The following is a 25,763-nucleotide window of genomic DNA, read 5'->3' as shown; positions in this document are numbered from 1 at the left end:
AGCCTAGGGAGGTTAGAGTCCGTATGAGGTCAACCGTGCCTGGGGAGGTTGGGTCCAAAGGCTACTGATTGTGGAGTATAGTTTGAATGACGCATCTCCTGCGTCCGAATGACTATACTGTGAATCGAGTAGCGAGGACTATCGGTAGACTCTAGCCCGATCAACTAGGAGTCGTGTGCTCGTACAAGCCGCCGATCCTCATATTGTCATTGTCTTTGTTTGTATGCTGTTAGGACGTTAGCATACTTTTATGTGGTTGCTGGATTGATGCTTATACTTGATCCGTTAGATAGATTCCATTCACTTAGCAGTTATGCTAATTCCCCCTCATTTCAACCCTTGTAGGTTCAGTATGATTGCATGTTAGATACCAGGGTGAAGATGGGATGTCGGAAGATATGTTTGACGAGTCGGGCCTCTGATGTCGTGTCTTTTTATTACATCAGTCGAGTCGGGTTAAAAACCTGTTTTGTATATATATGGAATATTTATATTTAATAAGCTGTAATTGTAATATTAAACAGGTAATGTGTTTATCCGGTTGTCCGACTTACGAACGGGTCATGCCCGATTTTCTAAAAAAAAAACGTCTTGTCCGCTGTGTTTTAAAAAAAAAAAAAAAAAAATCAGGGTGTTACATTTGAATATCAATAATATAATATTAATAAATAGACAAAATTACACAGATAGTCCATGTGGTTTGCTCAAAAATGCACGAATAGTCCAAACTTTATTTTTTCAACTAAATAGTCTTTTAGTTTGGACTTATTCCATGAATAGTCCAAAAACGTTAGCTCCGTTAAATCTTTCTGTTAACCCCAGTCATGTGCCAGGCACATGAGGGTATTATTGTCACTTAATCTACTACTCCCCATTTTTTTTCCAGATCTAAGGCACCTTCAACACAAAGAATTTATTCAGTTTCTTCACCATAATCTTCCTTATTCGGTTTTTTTTTTTTTTTTTTTTTTTTTTTTTTTTTTTTTTTTTAGGAATACATCTCAACCAAGTAAAGCATGATTTAATGAAAGGAAATAATCAATTGTCTATGACCAATCTCTATAATTAAATCTCGAAGCAAAATGAATCTCTAATATCAAGCCATTGCGACAAAAAACAACCATTATGAATTTGATCCAAAACAGATGAGTTTCCATTGTATTCTTATTACTAGTTAAACCATTGTTGTTTTTTGAGATTTTAATGTATTTGTCCCTAATAAGCTCTAATATAACGTATTTCTCCAAGTAAACAACAAAATATCACATATACCCTAACTAATCCCTTACACTCATATATATCCAGCAACTCAATCGTGGGATTATATTAAACCTAAAAATCTTCATAATGACAATTAAGCCCTCTCTGATCAATCACTCCCGCCCTTTTTCTTCTCAACGACCCATGATTCCCTCTAACAGCGAACTACAAATGGCGAATAACTTCCAAAATCAATCTTATTCATCCGATTTTATCTTCCATATCAACGGATTTTCAAGGTTAGAACCCTAATTTTTATATAAAACTTGTTGATTTGTATTGGAGTAATCATTATTTAATATATGTTATTGTTTTTATATAAAGCGTGTATGAATACACAGCTTCCACAAAGTCTGTTGGAGTAGCTAGCTATTGGTCACAGTATTTTTATTTTTAGGGATTTTGATGTATTGTTGTTGATATTTTAGGGATTTTCATGTATTGTTGTTGTATATCAGTAAGTTTATGGAAAAAAATTGTCTATCATTTAAACAATGAAGTGATCATTAGAAGAGTCTATAATTAATTTAATATATAGTACTTCTTCTTAATTCTTTTTTTGCAAAAATACAGTGACGAGAAGAACACATTTATGTTTTGGCTTGTTGTAGACTATTAATTAATGAATTAGATAGATTATAAGAAACCTCATCTAATTTGTCTTGTGCAAATTTTATGCATGTGTAGATGCATCAAGGTGATGTTGATGATTATTTGGAACCAAGATGGGAGAACATGGCAGAATCACTTGTAATTGAGTATGTTTACGCAACTTTTATGAGCATCATCATTTAAAAATTTTATATGACTATATAGAAGATGTGTAGTTTATAATTAATTAATAGTGATATATATATATATATATATATATATATATATATATATATATATATATATATATATATATAAATTCTTTTGTAGAGTTGTAATGCGATATGTTCATTTAATTTTCATTTGTAAGCAAGTAATATCCAAGTACAAGTTGAAAATAAAATATGGAGGTTTCTTTCGGTTGGTCAAAAACTCATCTAGGAGAAGGTACTGTTTTGGATCTCAAAAATGTATCTACATAAACCCAAGCTCATACAGCTTGAACAAATTAACCGAAGAAGTCACGAAGCATTATCCATTCAATAGCAATCTAGTTTTCTCGATTCAGTTTGTTGACAATAATGTAAACTAGAAAATGAGCACGCGCGATGCTGCGGGCCTTTGGGTTGCGTATTCATAGTTAACGGAGTGTGTTATAGGTGTGTGTATGTGTACTGAATATAGTCCGAAGTATTGAGCGTTTTTTTTTGAAGTGTCCGTTTCGCGTATAGTTAGTCCCGTTGTGTTCGTAAGTTTTTTTTGAGTTGAACGGTGGGCTTGGAAAAATTTAACTCGCACCGAGCGAAAAGATAGGACCCGGTAAAAAAAAGGGTGGAGTTAGTTTGTTTCATTTTAATAAGATTGTATATTTACACTTTTTACCCCCGAAGAAATGTAAATTTGAAGGGTTGTTGTGTAATTTGAGGTAAAGATGAGGGGCCGAATGCAGTGTGAACGCAAATACGAAACTACAACCCAAATGTATTGAAACTACAAAGATTGTAGTGGCTATTAGTATATAGGTAAATGAGCAATCTTACGTTGACATTGATTCCGATGAAGACTTCATGGGGATGCTTGCAATGTACCATAACGAGAAAGAATTAACTATTTACGTGACGACTGATCATAGTTGATAATGCTAAAAACGAACATATATTTCATAGCATTATTCCTCAAGAAAGACAAGCTTTTAGTTGCAATTGTTCTATTTACAAGTGATATTCGTTTAAATAATAAAAGGTGAAGACAAAAGACAGATTCGACGAATTGAAGACACAAACGACCAAAAAGCTCAAAAGTACAAAATACAATCAAAGAGGTTCCAATTATTGATAAGAAACGTCTCGAAATTACAAGAGTACAAGATTCAAAACGCAAAGTACAAGATATTAAATTGTACGCAAGGACGTTCGAAAATTCGGAACCGGGACCAGAGTCAACTCTCAACGCTCGACGCAACGGACTAAAAATTACAAGTCAACTATGCACATAAATATAATATAATATTTAAATAATTCTTATAATTATTTAATATATTATATTTATTTATAAAACCGTCGGTAAACAAAGAGCCAAACTTGTGTGAGCTGTATTTACAAACTCCGCGACTCGCGGAGTTTGAAGGCCAAAAGGGCCGCGAGTCGCGGAGCCCCAATTTCTGAAACTCCCTATAAAAGCAACCGAATTCTGATCGCAAAAATCATCCTTTTTCTTCTTCTCTCATAATACGTAAATATTTATATTTATATTTTAATTTTAATTTTAATTATAATTCTAATAATAAGGGTATGTTAGCGAATATTGTAAGGGTATAAAGTCGAAATTCTGTCCGTGTAACGCTACGCTATTTTTAATCATTGTAAGTTATGTTCAACCTTTTTAATTTAATGTCTCGTAGCTAAGTTATTATTATGCTTATTTAATCCGAAGTAATCATGATGTTGGGCTAATTACTAAAATTGGGTAATTGGGTTTGTACCATAATTGGGGTTTGGATAAAAGAACGACACTGTGGAAATTAGACTATGGGCTATTAATGAGTTTTATATTAACTAAACAATACCTTGTTAATTTAATATACAAACTTATAATTCGACGTATTTATATATAACCACATACGCTTGACTGGGTACGGTGGGCGGGATATCTATAAATACCAATAATTATTCATTTTACCGGATACGGAACTGGATTAATAGTTAATAGACTTGTTGAAACAGGGGTGAATTACATTCAAGGGTAATTGGTGTAATTGTTAACAAAGTAGTAAAACCTTGGTTTACACGCAGTCGATAACCTGGTGTATTCATTAAACAAAGTATTAAAACCTTGTTACAATTCGAATCCTCAATTAGTTGGAATATTTGACTTCGGGAATAAGAATAATTTGACGAAGGCTTTCGCTCTTTATATTTATGACTGATGGACTATTATGGACAAATCCGTATGGACATATTAAATAATCCAGGACAAAGGACAATTAACCCATGGGCTTAAAAATTAAAATCAACACGTCAAATATCATGATTACGGAAGTTTAAATAAGCATAATTCTTTTATTTCATATTTAATTTCCTTTATTTTATATTTAATTGCACTTCTAATTATCGCATTTTTATTGTTATTGTATTTAATTGTACTTTTAATTATCGTACTTTTTAATTATCGCAAGTTTATTTTATCGCACTTTTATTATTCGCAATTTCATTATTGTTATTTACTTTACGCTTTAATTTAAGTCTTGTATTTATATTTATTATTTTACATTTGGTTTTAACTGCGACTAAAGTTTTAAAATCGACAAACCGGTCATTAAACGGTAAAAACCCCCTTTATAATAATAATATTACTTATATATATATATTTGTATTTTTATAAAAGTAAACTAATATAGCGTTAAGCTTTGTTTAAAAAGATTCCCTGTGAAACGAACCGGACTTACTAAAAACTACACTACTGTACGATTAGGTACACTGCCTATAAGTGTTGTAGCAAGGTTTAAGTATATCCATTCTATAAATAAATAAATATCTTGTGTAAAATTGTATCGTATTTAATAGTATTTCCTGTAAAAATATAAACTATTTTGTACCCCTCTGCTAAAACATCAAGTATTTTTTGGCGCCGCTGCCGGGGACACTCTTAAACACCGGAAGCGCAACGCTAATATAAAAAAACAAAAAAAAAGAAGATTTTTAGTTTACTTTTATTAAAATTCGTTTTTATAAAAATACGTTTTTGTAAAAAAATTTACGTTTTTTTAAATATTCGAAAATATAAAAAGAAAAACAAAAATATAAGTATTTTTAAAATTTTGATAAATATTTAAGTTTTATAAAGTTTCTTTAGTTTGTAAAAATATAAGTTTTATTTAATTTATTTTATAAATATATTTTATAAATATAAAAAACCGAAAAAAAAGATCGAAAAAAATATAAATATATATAAATCTATTTTTTTTAGATTGTTATAAAGTATTTTATTTTTATCTTAGTTATTAAAGATAAGTTTTATTTAAATTATATAAATATTTTAATTAGATTTTAAAACAGAAAATATAAAAACAGAAAATATAAAAAAAAAAAAAGAGTCAATTTAAACTGTACCAGAGTTGAAAACTGGAACCCCGCGACTCGCGGGGTTTGCTGCTTTAAATACCGCAACTCGCGGAGCCACTCTGACACGGGTACACAGAACCCTAATTCAGCATTAATTACGAATAATTATTATAATTATTATTATAAAACCCTAATTAGATTTTAATTAAAAATTTATTTTAGTTTTTATTATTATTTTGTTTAAATAGTTTAATTAAAATATAAAATTAATAGTTTTATAAAATAAATAACATAAAAATAATATTTTTATAAAAATTGTATTTTTTTTTACAACTTTTTGTATATTTTTAATATTTTGTCCCTTTTTAATCGTTTTAGCGTAATATTTGTATTTTTCGCTCATATTTAGTTTTAAACTTAGTTTTTGCAATAGTTATTTTTACTCCGAGATTTTTAGGCTTTGCCGTAGAATTCCTTAAGTGCTTTTTCTTTAGACTAAGATTTAGGTGCTTTAGAATTTTGCGACGCCTTTTTAAGTTTTAGTTTCTTTTTAAGTTATTTCCATTTGGGATTTAGTTTTTCCTGTAAGCTTTAATATTTTTAGACGACTTTTACCTATGTATCAATTATCATTCCAATTAGTAATCTCAATTTGCGATTATAATTTTAAGTTAGTTGTAGTAATAAGGTTAGGTTAGTCAATTGTTTTTAAGTTTTATAAGTTTCTTTTATTCTCCCTTCACCTTTTATTTTTCAATCATTTTTCTTTTTCGACCTTTTTCCGACGAACTCTTTTTCTTTCTTATTTCTCGCTATTCTAGTTTTTAGGACTTAGAATTTATTCTACTTCTTATCTAAATTTCTTAAAATTACGAAAATTTATTTTAAGTGGTTAAATTGATAGACATCAAAATTTTCTGGTTCGTAGTAATAGTTGAATTTGTACGTGGACCGGGTTATTGGAGCCAAACAGTCCTCAATTATATTGAGACCAAACGAATCCTGCCCCTCTGCTGCATCTTTTGGCTATTCGAAACGTGGGCAAAATCAGAAAAGTCTATTGATTGGATAACTTATTATAATTTTTCTTTCCTTTTTAAAACTAATAGGATATTCAGTGAATGCACCGAGCAAGACGTTCACCACCTTTTGTACGTTCACTACCTGTAACTAGATCAAGACATTTAGCAAATATTACTGCCGTTGATTTTTCTTTAGAATCGTCATCCAGTCGACCAAGTACTTCAGTTCAAATTTCCGATAATCCATTTTTTGAACCCGACCTCACAATTGAGAATCCGGAGAATATTCAGGAACGATTCGTAGATCCTGAACCACTAAACTTTCCTCCGGAACCACCAATCATTCAAACAGAGATTGTTGAGGAACGAACCATTAAATCAGAATCCTCTAGTGATTCCGATTCAACAAATTCAATTATGGAGAATCTGGAACCTTTAAGTATGGAAGACCGAATGAGAGCTAAACGCACTGGCCAAGGTCACGCAATTACTCATCCAGACATTAATGCGCCAGATTATGAAATCAAAGGACAAATTCTACACATGGTGACTAATCAATGCCAATTTAGTGGTGCGCCGAAGGAAGATCCAAATGAACATCTACGTACCTTTAATAGGATCTGCACACTATTTAAAATAAGAGAAGTTGAGGATGAACAGATATATCTCATGTTATTTCCCTGGACTTTAAAGGGAGAAGCCAAAGATTGGTTGGAATCGTTACCTGAAGGGGCGATTGATACATGGGATGTTTTAGTTGAAAATTTTCTTAAACAATTCTTTCCGGCATCTAAAGCCATAAGACTTCAAGCAGAAATTGTTACATTTACACAGAAGCCAAATGAAACTCTATATGAGGCGTGGACAAGATATGAAAAGTTATTAAGAGGATGTCCGCAACATGGTTTAGACACCTGTCAAATAGTACAAATATTCTACCAAGGATGCGACATCACTACAAGGAAAGACATAGATATAGCAGCTGGTGGTTCTATTATGAAAAAAACCGAAAATGATGCTTACAAAATTATTGATAACACTGCTTCCCACTCACACGAGTGGCACCAAGAAAAAGATATCGTTAGATCATCTAAAGCAGCTAGAGCCGATTCTAGCCATGACTTAGATTCCATTTCTGCAAAGATAGATGCTGTGGAGAGACGAATGGAAAAGATGACTAAAGATATTCACTCAATACGAATTAGTTGTGAGCAGTGTGGAGGACCACATTTGACAAAAGATTGTCTCAGTATTGAATTAACAATGGAACAAAGAGAGAATATTTCATACATAAACCAAAGGCCTGGAAATAATTATCAGAATAATTATCAACCGCCAAGACCAATTTACAATCAAAACCAGAATTATAACTGAAATATTCCATACAACAACCAACAAGGTCCTAACAATCAACAAGTATCCAATAATAATTACAATCAGCAAAGACCTAATTTTCAAAACAAACCACCACAACAAACCGATGATAAAAAGCCGAATTTAGAAGATATGATGACGAAGCTAGTTGAAACTCAAACGCAATTTTTCACATCTCAGAAACAAACTAATGAACAAAATGCCCAAGCATTTAGAAATCAACAAGCTTCTATTCAAAATCTGGAACAAGAAGTAAGTAACCTAGCAAGGTTAATAGGTGAAAGAAAACCGGGAAGTCTACCTAGTGATACAAACGCTAACCCCCGGAATGAAACAGCTAAAGCCATTACCACAAGAAGTGGTACAACACTTAAACCACCTGAAATACCTGTAACTTCTGATGAAGCTATTCCTACTCCACAAGAACCACAACCTGATCAAGATAAGGAAAAAGAACCGGTAGTTGAAAAGGTTAATGAAGATAACACAGTTAAGGCTAAATCTTATGTTAAACCATACCAACCACCACTTCCTTACCCGAGTAAAATGAAGAAAGAGAAACTTGAAGCCGAGCAATCCAAATTCTTGGATATGTTTAAACAGATAAATGTAAATCTTCCTTTCATTGATGTAATTTCAGGAATGCCTAGATATGCTAAATTCTTGAAAGATCTAATCTCAAATAGAAAGAAAATGGAAGAACTCTCGGCTGTTACTATGAATGCTAATTGTTCAGCAGTGCTGTTAAATAAGATACTAGAAAAACTATCTGATCCAGGAAGTTTCACAATTCCATGTTTTCTGGGTAGTCTTAGTTCAATAGAAGCATTGGCAGACTTAGGTGCTAGTATAAATCTAATGCCGTATTCACTATACGCTAAACTAGACCTTGGAGAATTGAAACCAACCAGAATAAGCATACAACTAGCCGATAGATCAATAAAATATCCTAGAGGGATAATGGAGAACATGCTAGTTAAAGTTGGTACTTTAGTATTTCCAGTAGATTTTGTTGTTCTGGACATGGAAGAAGATTCTCAAGTTCCTCTCATATTAGGAAGACCATTCTTAAATACGGCTAAAGCAATGATAGACGTGTTCGGTAAGAAACTGACCCTAAGTATAGAGGATGAGAGTGTTACCTTTTCAGTTGATAGAGCAATGCAACAACCACAATCTGCAGATGATACATGTTATTATATTCAAACTATAGATGCACATGCAGAATTATTAGAAGAATTTCCAGAATTACAAGGAACAGGAGAATGTTCTTTAGGAGAAGGTAATGAACCAATTGATGAAGCTGAAATGTTAGCTACACTTATAGCTAATGGATATGAAACAACAACAGAAGAAATTCAAATGCTAAAAGAAGAAGACAGATATCGATACAAGTCATCGATAGAAGAACCTCCGAAATTAGAGTTAAAGCCACTTCCAAACCATTTGGAATACGCTTATTTACATGGTGAATCTAAATTACCTGTAATAATATCATCTTCTCTTACTGAAAATGAGAAATCACAACTCATTTCTGTGTTGAAAGCTCATAAACCAGCCATTGCATGGAAGATTCATGATATTAAAGGAATAAGTCCTTCGTATTGCACACATAAAATCCTTATGGAAGAAGGTCATAAAACGTATGTGCAACGCCAACGAAGACTAAATCCTAATATGCAAGATGTAGTTAAGAAAGAGATTATTAAACTGCTAGACGCAGGTCTAATTTATCCAATCTCTGATAGTCCATGGGTAAGCCCAGTTCAATGCGTGCCTAAGAAGGGTGGCATGACTGTCATTACAAATGAGAAAAATGAGCTTATTCCTACTAGGACTGTAACAGGATGGCGTGTATGTATTGATTATAGAAAATTAAATGACGCCACCAGAAAAGATCACTTTCCCTTACCTTTCATTGATCAAATGTTGGAAAGATTAGCCGGAAATAGTTACTATTGTTTTCTAGATGGATTTTCCGGATATTTTCAAATTCCAATAGCACCCGAGGACCAAGAGAAAACCACATTCACGTGCCCTTATGGTACTTTTGCTTACAAACGCATGCCATTTGGACTTTGCAACGCCCCAGCAACCTTTCAAAGGTGTATGATGGCGATTTTTCACGACATGATAGAAGAATGCATGGAAGTATTCATGGATGACTTTTCAGTCTTCGGTGATACATTTGAATCATGTCTAGTTAATCTGGAATGAATGCTTATTAGATGTGAAAAATCAAATCTAGTTCTTAATTGGGAGAAATGCCATTTCATGGTTAAAGAAGGCATCGTTCTTGGACACAAAATTTCAAAAGAAGGAATTGAAGTGGATAGAGCTAAAGTAGATGTAATTGCTAAACTTCCACATCCCACCAATGTTAGAGGAGTTAGGAGTTTTCTAGGGCATGCCGGTTTTTACCGACGTTTCATAAAAGATTTTTCTAAAATTGCCACTCCTATGAATAAACTCCTAGAAAAGGATGCTCCATTCATCTTTTCAGATGAGTGTATCAAATTTTTTAATATTCTTAAAGAGAAACTCACTAATGCGCCGATCATGATAACACCAAATTGGAATCTACCATTTGAACTAATGTGCGATGCAAGTGATTTTGCAATGGGAGCTGTTTTAGGACAAAGGATTGAAAAACGATTTCAACATATATATTATGCTAGTAAGACGTTACAAGGAGCACAAACGAACTATACAACTACTGAAAAAGAACTCCTTGCTATTGTCTTTGCTTTTGACAAATTTCGATCATATCTCGTTCTAGCAAAAAGGTGGTCTATACCGACCATTCTGCTCTTAGATACCTATTTTTAAAACAAGATGCTAAACCAAGATTAATCCGTTGGATCTTACTCTTACAAGAGTTTGATATTGAAATCCGAGATAAAAGAGGAGCAGAAAATCTCGCCGCTGATCATCTTTCTCGTCTTGAAAATCCCGAATTAGAAGTTCTAAATGAATCGGCCATACAAGACAACTTTCCTGATGAATATCTATTGAAGATAGATTATAAAGAAATTCCATGGTTTGCAGACTATGCAAACTACTTAGTTTGTGGATTCCTTGAAAAAGGATTATCGTACCAAAGACGAAAGAAATTCTTCAGTGATATAAAACACTATTTTTGGGAAGATCCACATCTGTTTAAAAGTTGTCCCGATGGAATAATACGCCGATATGTATTTGGAGATGAAGCTAGTAAAATTTTAAACCATTGTCACACAGGACCAACAGGAGGGCATTATGGGCCTCAACTAACAGCAAGAAAAGTTTATGATGCTGGATTCTATTGTCCTACAATTTACAAAGACGCACACCTTCTTTGCAAATCCTGTGATGCTTGTCAATGGGCCGGAAAAATAAGTCAACGTGATGAAATGCCACAAAATGTCATCCAAGTATGTGAAGTATTTGACATTTGGGGTATTGACTTTATGGGTCCATTTCCAAAATCTCATAATAATCTATATATACTCGTAGCCATTGATTATGTATCTAAATGGGCGGAAGCACAAGCTCTCCCAACTAATGATGCACGAGTTGTAGTCAACTTTTTAAAACATCTTTTTGCAAGGTTTGGAACACCGAAAGCTTTAATAAGTGATCGGGGTACTCATTTCTGTAATAATCAACTTGAGAAAGTTCTTAAAAGATATGGAGTAACTCATAAAATCTCCACCGCATATCATCCACAAACAAGTGGACAAGTTGAAAATACCAACCGAGCTTTAAAACGTATTCTAGAGAAAACCGTAGGATCAAATCCGAAGGAATGGTCCATTAAATTGGAGGATGCACTCTGGGCTTTTAGAACAGCCTACAAAACTCCAATTGGAACCACACCTTTTAGACTTGTTTATGGAAAAGCATGTCATCTTCCAGTAGAAATTGAACACAAAGCATTTTGGGCTTTGAAGACATGTAATCTTGATTTACATGAAGCTGGACGTTTACGATTAAATCAACTAAACGAATTAGAAGAATTAAGACATGAAGCATACGAAAATTCGTTAATCTATAAAGAAAGAACGAAGAAATGGCATGATAAAAGAATCAGAAGTTCAAAAGAATTTAAAGAAGGAGACAGAGTTCTTCTTTTCAATTCACGATTCAAGCTATTTCCTGGAAAATTGAAATCAAGATGGTCTGGACCATTCATAGTCATAAGAATTTTCCCATACGGAACGATAGAATTAATAAATTCAAATGGGATTGAATTTAAAGTTAATGGTCACAGAGTTAAACATTACATACATGGTCCGATGGAAGTTGACAATGAAGTTAATCATAATTTCACCACCCAAGAAAACCTTCAAAATGAAAACATAAATATGTTATCAACAACATATGAAAAATCAAAACTGGAATATAGGGAGGATTCAAATTTGAGTGATGAAGAAGAATTCCTATACAAACCTCCCATTCCAAGAAACGAAGAAAAATGTGAACAAGAAATTCAAATAGAAATGAAAGAACCAAGGAAAGAACACCCGAAAAAGGTTTACAAACCAACTCGACTTACTAAAGCAGGAGACCCGGGTGAATTTATCATTTCTTGCTTACTTAATGATGGTGCTGTATATAATGGACTCGCAGATTTAGGAGCAAGTGCAAATATTATGCCTCTTTCCTTATACAAAAGATTAGGCATGGGTAAATTAAAACCAACCAAAATAGGTGTTCAATCATTTGACCAAACCATTAAACACCCGGTTGGAATAGCAGATAAATTACTTGTTAACGTGGGAAGTTTGACCTTTGTTGCAAACTTTATAGTGATTAATATGTAGGAAAACCTTGATATTCCTCTAATTCTAGGTCGCCCATTTTTAGCAACCACCGAGGCATTCATTGATGTAAGAGAAGGTAGAATAACACTTAGGGATGGTGATACATCGATCACCTTTGTGAACCGAAAGTTTAGATCTCCACAAACCAAAACTGTTAGACCAATAAAAACGCATAAGTGTGGGGAAGATGAAGAAACACTTAATGATGATCCAATCACAAAGAATGCCGTTGATGATACGAAATTAGATGAATCCATTTTTAACAGTTCAACGAAGAAACTTTATAAACGGATTCACGATGCTAAGATTAAAGGAAACTTTAAGTTATATAACCGATTAATATCCAATTTATCGTCAAAATAAAAGGCAATGTTAGTTGAATTTGTGAAAGTTATGGAGGAAATCAACAAATGGATTGAAGTAAAAGTCAAAGATATACAAGTTGTTGATGATTCAATTGAAAATAATGTTAATCACAATTTCGACACCACAGCTAACTAAGTGTGGGGAGAATCAAGTCTTTAAAGGATAATATGTATTTCTGATAGAGTTAGATTGTCTGTTTTCGTGTAGTTCTCGAAAATGGAACCCGAATGTTCTTTTCCTAGCAGACCCTAAAGAACTAGTCTTCTCCCCCCATTCTGAATTTTTATTTTTTTAGGAAATGAAGACTGCCTGTGAACTAAACCATGGTCTAATGCTACACGCTTTGATCACTAAACGTAATAATGACACACTTCCGAGTGAAATAGTATCAGTAATCAGAGAAAGAATGGACGGAGTTAGAAAAGAATCCAGATGCGAAGATAATAAGTTACAATTTGGTAAAGGAAAATCAAAATCTGCAGCAAAAAGAAGAGCACGACACCTAGAAAGATGTCACAAATGCGTAAAATGGTCACATGGAGGTAAATGTTCAAATAATCAAACCTATTTAAATACTGAATTTGTTACTTTATGCAGAGACGGACCGTTCGTATGTTTAGAAGAAAAGACACTGAATGCTCGAGGTTACGCCTATGTAGCCATGGAAAACTAATTAAACCGACTATCTTATGAATGGGATAGATCATATAACTAAGAAATCTATTTCACAGGTATGTCTGTACAGTTTTTTTTTTTTAACCTTTTGATAATAAACGCTAATTTGTTCGCTATAAAGTATTAAATTGGTATTGAATAAAATTAGGTTTGGCGACCGAAACTATTGATATCATTCAAAAATTTATTACATCACTGCGAAATTTAACGTTTATTCTTAAGGTATAAATATCTTTAATCAATCAACCCAAAATATTTCAAAAATTCGTCATGAGTTAAATTAGGTCTTGGAACCGAAATTACTTTACCGAAAAGAGGGGCGCATATTTTTGATAATATTTGATTGATAAAAGTGGGATAAAAAGCCAAAAAGATTTTTAATTTTATTTTTACCATGTTTTTAAAATTAATATATAAATCTTAAATTGATATTGTAAACTTTGTAAGAACAATATATTTAAAATTGTAAATATTTGAAAAATTAATATAAGTTTGGTGTAAATTTACAATATGAATTTTTAAATTAAGTTTGGTGTTAATTTTTAATTTTTAAAATATGAATTTTTAATTTTATGCATTTCAATTTTTAAGTTTGGTGTGAATTTTTAATAATAATTTTGAATTTTATATTTAAGTTGTGTGAATTTAAAAACAAAAATTTACTTTATCTCATTAAGTTAAAAATATGATTTTTAAAATTCGTCGTAAGTTGAAGACTAGGTCTTTGAACCGAAATTGCTTTACCCGAGGGAGGGACGAGAACTTTTATTATCATTATTTTTAATCTTATTGAATTAAAGTATGCCAAAAACATTAAAAAACCCAAAAATCTTAGCTTTTAAAACAATCGCTACAAAAAGACAAATTTTAAAATTTTGTTGAAGGACGGACTAGGACATCGATCCGAAACGACCTCGTCCTAAATAACAAGGGAAACAAAATTTTAAAATTAATTACTTAATTGTTTTAATTAGTATAAGATGTTAAAAAAAAACAAAACAAACTCCGCGACTCGCGGAGTTTGAAGGGGAAATCTCCGCGAGTCGCGGGAGGACCGAAATACAGAAAAAAAAAATAAAACACAAATAACAGCTCAGTCCAACCCACAACACAAAACACTGCGAAAACCCTCGAAAAAACCCCAAAAACACCCTCAAAATCACAATTTTTAACCGTTAATCACCAAATCTTTTACTAAAATCATGTTGAGAAGGATGCTATCAAGGAATTACTCAAGAAAAATGGTAAATTTCTACACCTAAACACCATTTAATCCGAAAATTAGTGTTCTTGAGCAATTTTTTCCCCAATTTGATTTTGATGCTTTTTAGTGTAATTAGGCTTAAATTGTTTATGTATTATGCTTGTATAACCTAGATTGATGCTGTTTAACATGATTAGAAGCCTTAAACTTCAAATTTTGAGTAATCTAGGGTTTGTGTTCTTGAGCAAATTTGGGGCTTTTTGATATAAACAGGTTATGGCCGATTTTTGTCATGAATTGTTGCTAAATTAAGTAGTGTAACATGTTTAGGTAGTTAAATGATCCAAACTTTGAGCCTAAACATGATTTTGAGAATTAAAGTGGACTTTTTCAAGTCTAAAATTCATGAACTTGATTTTTGAAAGATAATGCCATTTGAAACTTGTTTAATTGCTAGTAATGATTATTTTGACATGTTATTTGAGTTGAATGCTTATGAACTTGGCGAACATTTTCGTATATGCTTATTTGAAAAAGTGTAGATTTGATAAAAAAGTGAAAATAAGCTTAAGTTTGATATAAATTGATCATGTCATTGTAATTATTTTGATTGATGATTTTGCTGACACTAATGCATATTTGGATGCACAAAAATTGTGTTTAATGTGTTTTGCAGACTGAAAGGGGTGAATCTTCATCCCAAGCTCGCAATGCTCCTGCTGAGAATGCGGAACAACAGGAGGTGGATAACTACTACAAGCAAGATATACCTCATCCAGTCATGACCTTTTCTGATATGCACTTGGAAGATTTGCACCCGAACCTAAGGTTTGACAGACTTTGGATAGATTATCCAAAATACCAAAGGGGTTTGCATACTCTTCATTCTAAGGTTGTTGAGGTACCTAGGGTCATAGAATGGGGACCATTAGAAGCTGTAGAATTGGCCGGGCCAATTAGGGAATTACTTGTACAGAGGTATGGTAATTCTACTTTTAATGACTGGATACGTTTATTCACCATGCGTAGACCTGTATATAAAGTATGGTGTGAAGAATTGTTGTGTAGTATAGAATTAAATGATCGGGTAGCTAGTTTAACCGATCGATCTTTTATTAGATTTTTGTTAGGAGGTTCGATGCGTCACATGTCTTTACTAGACATGGCTCAGGCTTTACGAATATATACGCCTGAGGAGTTAGCATCTGCCGATTGTAGAGGGTTGATACTAAATGGTAGAAAGATAGATGAAAATTTTGATACACACGGTGTATGGAGTCAAATGACAAGCCATCACCGATTCAAAGGGGGAAATTACTCTTATTTGGATATAGATAGAGCTAAATTAAGAGTGATTCATAGCTTTTTAGCTAATTCGATTACACAAAGAGGTAAGAACAAGGAAAAGGTAAATGAACAGGATTTGTTTTACCATATGTGTATTCGAGACCCACAAAGCGCTGTAAGTATACCTTATTGTGTGGGTTATTATTTATCAGCTATGGTTAGGGAGATGAGACCGCATAGCATAATAGGAGGTGGTATTTTTATTACTTTGATTGCTGAATATCTCGGTGTGGATATAAGTCGGGGGGGATTATTAGTCGAAGAACCAGAACCCCGCGATACTATAGGTTTAAATGTATACCATGGTGCGAAAGTTTTGAAGAGGCAAAATAACGCCGCAGTACAATACCATGTTAGACATCCACAGGTTGAGAGAAACTAACAGCAAGGTAATGTAGGAGGGGGAAATGAAATGCAAGAAATGCAAAGGTTTATAGCTTCACAGGAGTACAAAAATGCTAGACAGAGAGCATTTGAAGATTGGCAAGTTCATCAAAACCAAATCATAGCTCATTGCCAACATATAGGTAGAAACTATATTCCTACACCAAAACCCATCTTCCCTCCCTGGTCTATAGAGATGCAACCACCGTATCCTACGTATAACCCTGCCGAAGCATTTTATAGCACCTATGGTTATGCTTGGAACCCCTATTGGTACCAGTATCATCCCTAGTCTACTTAGTTTTATTTATTTTGTAATTTGTAATGTTGATACGTTTAATACTTATGTTAATATTGTAATAGTTTTTATAATTTTCTAACTTTTATTCTTAGATTTTAATAATTTTTGAATGTGGGGTAATATACCAAACTTCAAAAATATGTATATATGTTTGCAGTTTATCTTATGTACACAACAGGGTAAAACAACACATTTTCAAAGACTGGCATTAAGTTCAGCAAAAGCAACTAATTTTGACGACAAGGTGCAAAATATATGTGAAATAACAACAAAGACGGAATGAACAAATGATGTGCACCATTTATCATTCAGCAAACAAACGCCAATATGTTTGGAAACTTTGGTAAAATTTAATCATTTTCACACAAATCACCCTCAATAATTTAAATTGTTACTGATTTCTTGCAAATGAGGGCATTGCAAGATCTTAAGTGTGGGAAGGGGTTAAATTCTTTCAGATTTTAAAATTTTTTACTTTATACACTTGGTTACCATTAAAAATACTAGTAAAGCAGTAGTTGTATTAGAATCTAGTGCTCTCTGATAATAAAGAACAGCCCTAGTCTTATATACTGACTACCCAATTCTAGTAAAAATTTTAAAAATTTTCAATTAATTGAACTCAAAATCATGTTTATACATATTTATGAACAATAAAACTAGGTTTTAACACCGAAACTATTGTTACCTCAGAAAGGACATAAATTGAGAAACAAACCAAAATGTTAAAATTCATTTAAAATGAAATAGAGGACGATAAAAAGGAAAATAAAAGCCAAGTGTGGAAAAATTTACCAAGTTATCTTAAACATATGTCACATATATCTGTAACAAATAACTGAAAATACTTTTGCTTTGGACTAAACTAAACTGTTTTACCTGATTTACTGTAAGAAAGATGGATCTACATGATGAATCAATTCCATCATTAAAAGGAAGTAAAGTCTTCCGAAAAAGACACGCGCTTCTTGATTTAGGTCATGAAGTTGTCGTCCAGAGCAGCTGTAGGTTGACGAAAAATCTAGAAAAGTCATCTCTAAAATCGGCAGGAAATCCACGGACCTCAGCATTAAACAGGGTCGCCAAGTGGTCAGATTTATCCTAACCATGAGAAGGATTTATCTCGTACAATGGGGGGGCACCATGCAAATTAGCTGGATAAGACTAATGAATCAGATCCCCAGAAAGGATAATCTCCTTAAAAGATCAAAAATCAGCTTTTAAGCCTGATATTACTCAATCCTTGAGATTGACCTTAAAGATTGAGAATTACAAACTCATGAAATTCAATGATATCTAAACTCGAGCTTGAACGAGAAAATATTTTGATCAAAATTACAAACCGATTTGTTTTTTTTTGAAAACCCTATTTTCAATGCGTTCATTACCATTGAACGTAAAATCCTAGGAATTCACCTGGAATTCATTAGGTCACCTGAACTAAATCGGGTGTCAACCGTAAGAACGGTGGTTGCATAGTGGTCAAAGACAGGACCTTGTGCCAGACCGAAAAAATATAAGGGTGAGCTTTACTATTGCTCCTACCAAGGATAGTAATTGCGTCCGACACATTATAGACCATAATCAAATGCATGTCATTAGACATTGCCTTAACAGTTGCTTGTTCAACGCTTTCCTTTACAACCGGACGGTAGTTTACCGAAAGGTAATATACGGGACAAGTAAACTGGACGTGTTGCTTTCCAAATGCAAGGTTAGCAAGTGGGTGACACAAAACCGTAAGTTTTGAGCTAAAATTTTCAAATCTGAAACCCACCAAACCCACAAAAATATTTTGCAAACACCGGTGAAGGGTTATTCCGGAAAACTTATCTAGGGTAAAAACTAGATTTAATTTTTAAAAGATCAAATGTTTTCATAAAGATCCAATTTCCTTAATGGATCTAAATTTTTATAGTCATGTGGGACTGTAAACCATATCGTTACTACCATTGTTTATACCGCCGTATAGAAATCACTGATGTACAAAGTGTGAAGAATAAAGAAGTGATTCTAGTATTTCAAGACGATATTGCTTGAGGACAAGCAACGCTCAAGTGTGGGAATATTTGATAATGCTAAAAACGAACATATATTTCATAGCATTATTCCTCAAGAAAGACAAGCTTTTAGTTGCAATTGTTCTATTTACAAGTGATATTCGTTTAAATAATAAAAGGTGAAGACAAAAGACAGATTCGACGAATTGAAGACGAAAACGACCAAAAAGCTCAAAAGTACAAAATACAATCAAAGAGGTTCCAATTATTGATAAGAAACGTCTCGAAATTACAAGAGTACAAGATTCAAAACGCAAAGTACAAGATATTAAATTGTACGCAAGGACGTTCGAAAATCCGGAACCGGAACCAGAGTCAACTCTCAACGCTCGACGCAACGGACTAAAAATTACAAGTCAACTATGCACATAAATATAATATAATATTTAAATAATTCTTATAATTATTTAATATATTATATTTATTTATAAAACCGTCGGTAAACAAAGAGCCAAACTTGTGTGAACTGTATTTACAAACTCCGCGACTCGCGGAGTTTGAAGGCCAAAAGGGCCGCGAGTCGCGGAGCCCCAATTTCTGAAACTCCCTATAAAAGCAACCGAATTCTGATCGCAAAAATCATCCTTTTTCTTCTTATCTCATAATACGTAAATATTTATATTTATATTTTAATTTTAATTTTAATTTTAATTTTAATTATAATTCTAATAATAAGGGTATGTTAGCGAATATTGTAAGGGTATAAAGTCGAAATTCTGTCCGTGTAACGCTACGCTATTTTTAATCATTGTAAGTTATGTTCAACCTTTTTAATTTAATGTCTCGTAGCTAAGTTATTATTATGCTTATTTAATCCGAAGTAATCATGATGTTGGGCTAATTACTAAAATTGGGTAATTGGGCTTTGTACCATAATTGGGGTTTGGATAAAAGAACGACACTTGTGGAAATTAGACTATGGGCTATTAATGGGTTTTATATTAACTAAACAATACCTTGTTAATTTAATATACAAACTTATAATTCGACGTATTTATATATAACCACATACGCTTGACTGGGTACGGTGGGCGGGATATCTATAAATACCAATAATTATTCATTTTACCGGATACGGAACTGGATTAATAGTTAATAGACTTGTTGAAACAGGGGTGAATTACATTCAAGGGTAATTGGTGTAATTGTTAACAAAGTAGTAAAACCTTGGTTTACACGCAGTCGATAACCTGGTGTATTCATTAAACAAAGTATTAAAACCTTGTTACAATTCGAATCCCCAATTAGTTGGAATATTTGACTTCGGGAATAAGAATAATTTAACGAAGGCTTTCGCTCTTTATATTTATGACTGATGGACTATTATGGACAAATCCGTATGGACATATTAAATAATCCAGGACAAAGGACAATTAACCCATGGGCTTAAAAATTAAAATCAACACGTCAAACATCATGATTACGGAAGTTTAAATAAGCATAATTCTTTTATTTCATATTTAATTTCCTTTATTTTATATTTAATTGCACTTCTAATTATCGCATTTTTATTGTTATTGTATTTAATTGTACTTTTAATTATCGTACTTTTTAATTATCGCAAGTTTATTTTATCGCGCTTTTATTATTCGCAATTTCATTATTGTTATTTACTTTATGCTTTAATTTAAGTCTTGTATTTATATTTATTATTTTACATTTGGTTTTAACTGTGACTAAAGTTTTAAAATCGACAAACCGGTCATTAAACGGTAAAAACCCCCCTTTATAATAATAATATTACTTATATATATATTTGTATTTTTATAAAAGTAAACTAATATAGCGTTAAGCTTTGTTTAAAAAGATTCCCTGTGGAACGAACCGGACTTACTAAAAACTACACTACTGTACGATTAGGTACACTGCCTATAAGTGTTGTAGCAAGGTTTAAGTATATCCATTCTATAAATAAATAAATATCTTGTGTAAAATTGTATCGTATTTAATAGTATTTCCTGTAAAAATATAAACTATTTTGTACCCCTCTGCTAAAACATCAATAGTCACGGTAGCCATTTTTTATTACCGAGGTATTGTCAATATCTATGTTTATAGATGTATATATGATTACTTTTCGTTTAACTGTTAATCATTCATGTACATTTGATGTAGTGGTCAATGTCAACCTAGTGATGAACCACATGGTGAAGATGATTCAAATTTTTGTACTTATAATGAAGAGAGTTATCACAGCCCTCACAGTAGTGATCATGAAGATTAGACAGTGCACTCCCAAACTGAAATTCATTCGCTCAGCAACAAAAATGCAGAATTGAAAGAGAACTCAAAGTTTCCAGACGTGACTAGTTTCAAGAGAGCTTTGAACCATCATGCAGTAACAAATGAGTTTGAGTACTTTATTGAGAAAAGTGACACAACACGGTTCACGGCAAGGTGTAAACAATTGGAGTGTAAATGGCGAATTCATGCTTCTATCATGCAAGATAGGATTACCTTTCAAGTAAGTATATAGTTTATTAATGAAAATTGTGAAGTAAACATATACAACATATATAGTTTTGAGTATATTGTGGTTGAAATGGAATATTATGACCCATTTGGATCATTATGATCTATTTTTGACCCGTATGCATATTTATGAGAAACGGAAGTCACCAGCATGACCAAAATGTCATTTTTGACTCGTATCAACAATTTGGTTGTTCTAGGGCAGGGAGATTGAAATTTGAGTAGTGAACTGAAAATTTTATTAATTTGTAAAAAGTATCAAACATGACTCTCGGGCATACTTTGAGGGCTACTAACTTAAAAATTGTTAGGTTATGAGAAGAAATAAAAATTTAATTTAGAAAGTAGACCCGACAAGCTTCTAATCGGTGTATGATATGCTCAATTTTTTCGAGTTTAGAAGACTTTTAATCAGACTTCTAAAGTGTATTGTGTGGCTGCAATTTCCTGGCAACTGCATTTGGTAAAAAGTGCCAACTGTTTTTTTATGCAAATCATATACAGATCCTTAATGTATCTTCTTCATCCTATTACTATTCTATGTTATAATCAAGTGATATCTTTGATCCACGTTTGACCTTCTTATAAAGTAGCCTTATCAGTTGTATCATATATGATTTTTAAGTGGACTGAGTCAATAGGTAAGTTTTAAGTGGCTAAAAGACAGCCTCCATATTTAGATTCAATATGTATCATTCATCCGTAATATGCTTAGCATACAATTGATATGTTTGTGTCTATAACAAGTTATAATTTTTTTTTTTTTTTTTTGTAGGTGAAGAGTTTAGTAGAACCGCATACATGTACTCAAACCAGTATGAGTGGTAACAAATGAGCCACTCAAGGATGGATTGCAGATGTAATCACGGACAAACTACGATCTGATGGAGATGTCTCAGTTGCAGAGATTAGAAGGTGGCTTGTGAAAACTTACAATGTAGAGGTACCATACATGAGAGTTTTTAGTGGAAAAGAACAAGCTTACACAGATATGTATGGTAAGTAGGAGGACTCTTTCATACAACTTGATGATTTCAAAGAGGAACTATTAAATAGGAATCCCGGAAGTGTTGTTGGCATTGATTTTGACACAACGACTGGTCAGAAACGTTTTTTTACGTTTTTTCATTTCATTAGCAGCTTGTTCTAATGGATTTCTTGCTGGTTGTTGTCCCTATATTTCTCTTGATGCTTGTCATCTGAAAGGCAAATTTAATGGTGTACTAGCTGCTGCCACGGGTGTTGACGGTAATAATTCCATATATCCAGTAGCCTATGGTGTGCTTGAGTCCGAGAATACAAAATCATAGACGTGGTTTCTTGAGTTACTCAAAAAAGCAATTGGAGTGCCATGTGGTCTTGTTATCTCATCAGATATGCAGAAAGGATTAGAAGTGGCAATCACACAAGTGTATCCAAACGTTGAGCATAGAGAATGTATCAGACACTTATGTAGTAATTTTAAGAAACACTTTTGTGGTGACATCTTTAGCTCTAACTTGTGGGGTGCTGCACGAACCTTTTGTCCTATTGAGCATGACAAACTACTAAAGGAAATGTTTGATGTACAAGAAGCGGCAATTACATATCTTAATCAGAATCACAAGAAGATATGGAGTCGGAGCAAGTTTGGCACAATATCTAAGTGTGATTACATTACTAATAATATTTCTGAAGTTTTTAATTCTTGGATAGGTGACTTGCGTTCTCAACCTGTCCTTGATCTACTAGATGCCATTAGAGAAAAGTTTATGGTACGATTTTATAAGAAAAGGAAGCTAGTGGAAAAGTGGAATGGCACTTTAGTTCCGATGGCTAAAAGTTATATCAACAGTATCTCCAAGGTAAGTAGATTGAGTTATAATTATTATATTATCAAAACAAGTAAAGTTCTAGTTTACAATCTGCAGATGGTAAAATGGGTCACAAATGTCATATAATCCTTACTTTTGGAAGTGTAGATTAAATGCACGCCCTTTGTTATAAATATGTGAAAATGGAAATTTTGATGTTATTGCTTTATTGTCAAAACATATAAATGGAACTAGTCATAGAGGTTGAAAGTTTTCCTAAGTTCTATCATTTTAAGTGTACAACCATCTCCAACAGTTTAATTTTGTATCTAAAATGAATAATGTGAAAAAAAGTGTGTCTGTAATCATAAGTCATGGATTCATCATTTTTTATTCCTTTATTACTATATGATAGTGAAGTATAAATTATTTTCTCTGAACAAACAATCCCATCTCGAGGGCTAAGAAGTGACTTATATGAACTTTAAACCATAATTTTGATTTTATAAAACATAGATATTTGGTTAACATGATCCTCATTTAATATTTTCCTTTTCTTTGTAGAACTTGGGTGAATATGAGGTTCTTAGAAGTAGCGATAATGGAGCTCAAGTGAAATTTAAGGGGAAACAATGGGAGGTTCTATTAAATGAGCGAACATGTAGTTATCGAGTTTGGCAGGTGAAAGGACTCCCATGTAAACATGCTGCAGCTTTCATTGGTAGCATAAGGGATAATAAATGGGATAAACATGTTGATCGATATTTTACTATTGAGAAATTCAAAGAGGCTTATGCTCTAGAAATTTCTCCGATGCCGGCAAAAGATGAATGGGTGCCCAAACCAACACAAGATAAGATATATCCACCAATAATCAAACGACCACCTGGACAACCAAAGAAAAAGAGAATTGTACCATCTAACGAGCCTAAAAGAAGACAACGATGTGCACGATGTGGCCAATATGGTCATCATGATAAGACATGCAAAAATTCACCCGAGGAAGGGTATGATCCATATCAACCATCGACGAGTAAAAGGTTTATCAATTTCTTTTATTCTTGTATTTACATTTCCAAAAATCAAACCTTGAAATTATATTTAATGCTAATAAGAGTTTTGTTATTATAGGAGATGTGGAAAAAATACAAAAACTCGTGACAGCGGGCAAGAATGAAGTAATAGCACTCCGAACATGCCACCCATTCAATAGTTAGTAACTCTTTTTCTATATATATTTGTTTCGTTGTCAGCTATGCTAAATTATATGATATATTTCGGGTTAAAATATTTGGAGTTAAAATCTGGACTGACCTGATGTTACTTGAAAGGACCCGTTCATATACATTATAAATGATTCACAATAGTTGATTACATCGCGAGGTATTTGACCTCTATATGATACATTTTACAAACATTGCATTTGTTTTTAAAAGACAAACTTTCTTTACAACGAAAGTTGACGGCATGCACACCATTTCATAATACATCCAACTATAATTGGCTTAATAATAATCTTGATGAACTCAATGACTCGAATGCAACGTCTTTCAAAATATGCCATGAATGACTCCAAGTAATATCCTTAAAATGAGCTAATGCACAGCGGAAGATTTCTTTAATACCTGAGAATAAACATGCTTTAAAGTGTCAACCAAAAGGTTGGTGAGTTCATAGGTTTATCATAACAATCATTTCAATATATTAATAGACCACGAGATTTCCGTTTATAAATATATGTACACTTGCAAGTGTATAAAAGTATTCTATAAGTTGTAGGCATCCGGTAACAAGCCTTAACGTTCATGTTTTACCCTCTGAAGTACACCAGATCAGGTGTGTTTAAAATAACCTCGAAGTACTAAAGCATCCCATAGTCAGGATGGGGTTTGTCAGGCCCAATAGATCTATCTTTAGGATTCACGCCTACCGTACATAGACAAGTAGTTTAATGTTACCAAGCTAAGGGTATATTTCTGGTTTAAACCCACGTAGAATTAGTTTTAGTACTTGTGCCTATTTCGTAAAACATTTATAAAAACAGCGTATGTATTCTCAGTCCCAAAAATATATATAAAAGGGAGCAAATGAAACTCACAATACTGTATTTCGTAGTAAAAATACATATAACGTCATTTAACAAGTGCAAGGTTGGCCTCGGATTTACGAACGTATCAATATTGAGATTCAATATTGCAGAAAAGTATGTAGACGCAACGGAGATGATAAACACTAGATTGACCTCACGAGCATACCCATGAACCATACCCATCACCTCCATAGCTATAACCCATAATTTCCTTAGCTTCGACTCATTCAAAAAAAACTATTTTGAAATCACTTGGACAGCACTCTGTCGTAATATTTTATGTATACTAATAATATCTTGAAATAATACAGAGCAAATATATATATATATATATATATATATATATATATATATATATATATATATATATATATATATATATATATATATATATATATATATATATAAATCGATTGAGAGAGTTTAGAGAAATATATTTTCAAGTTTCTATGAAATAATG

At 32.7% G+C, this 25,763-nt stretch overlaps 1 protein-coding gene across 1 annotated transcript; it reads left to right on the top strand.

Moving 5' to 3' along the window:
- The first annotated feature begins 824 nt into the window (after positions 1-824).
- Positions 825-24,391, top strand: LOC139887715 (uncharacterized). The gene is made up of 11 exons (XM_071870777.1): positions 825-843; positions 993-1,009; positions 1,948-2,018; positions 21,065-21,135; positions 21,223-21,413; positions 22,197-22,224; positions 22,279-22,419; positions 22,562-22,699; positions 22,796-23,265; positions 23,779-24,254; positions 24,346-24,391. The coding sequence occupies exons 1-11, from the start codon at positions 825-827 to the stop codon at positions 24,389-24,391; spliced, it is 1,668 nt and encodes a 555-aa protein (XP_071726878.1).
- The last annotated feature ends 1,372 nt before the right edge of the window (positions 24,392-25,763 follow it).

The sequence above is a fragment of the Rutidosis leptorrhynchoides genome, chromosome 2, assembly GCF_046630445.1.
Source record: "Rutidosis leptorrhynchoides isolate AG116_Rl617_1_P2 chromosome 2, CSIRO_AGI_Rlap_v1, whole genome shotgun sequence".
NCBI classification, from domain to species: domain Eukaryota; kingdom Viridiplantae; phylum Streptophyta; class Magnoliopsida; order Asterales; family Asteraceae; genus Rutidosis; species Rutidosis leptorrhynchoides.
This window is presented reverse-complemented; position numbering and strand designations above follow the sequence as displayed.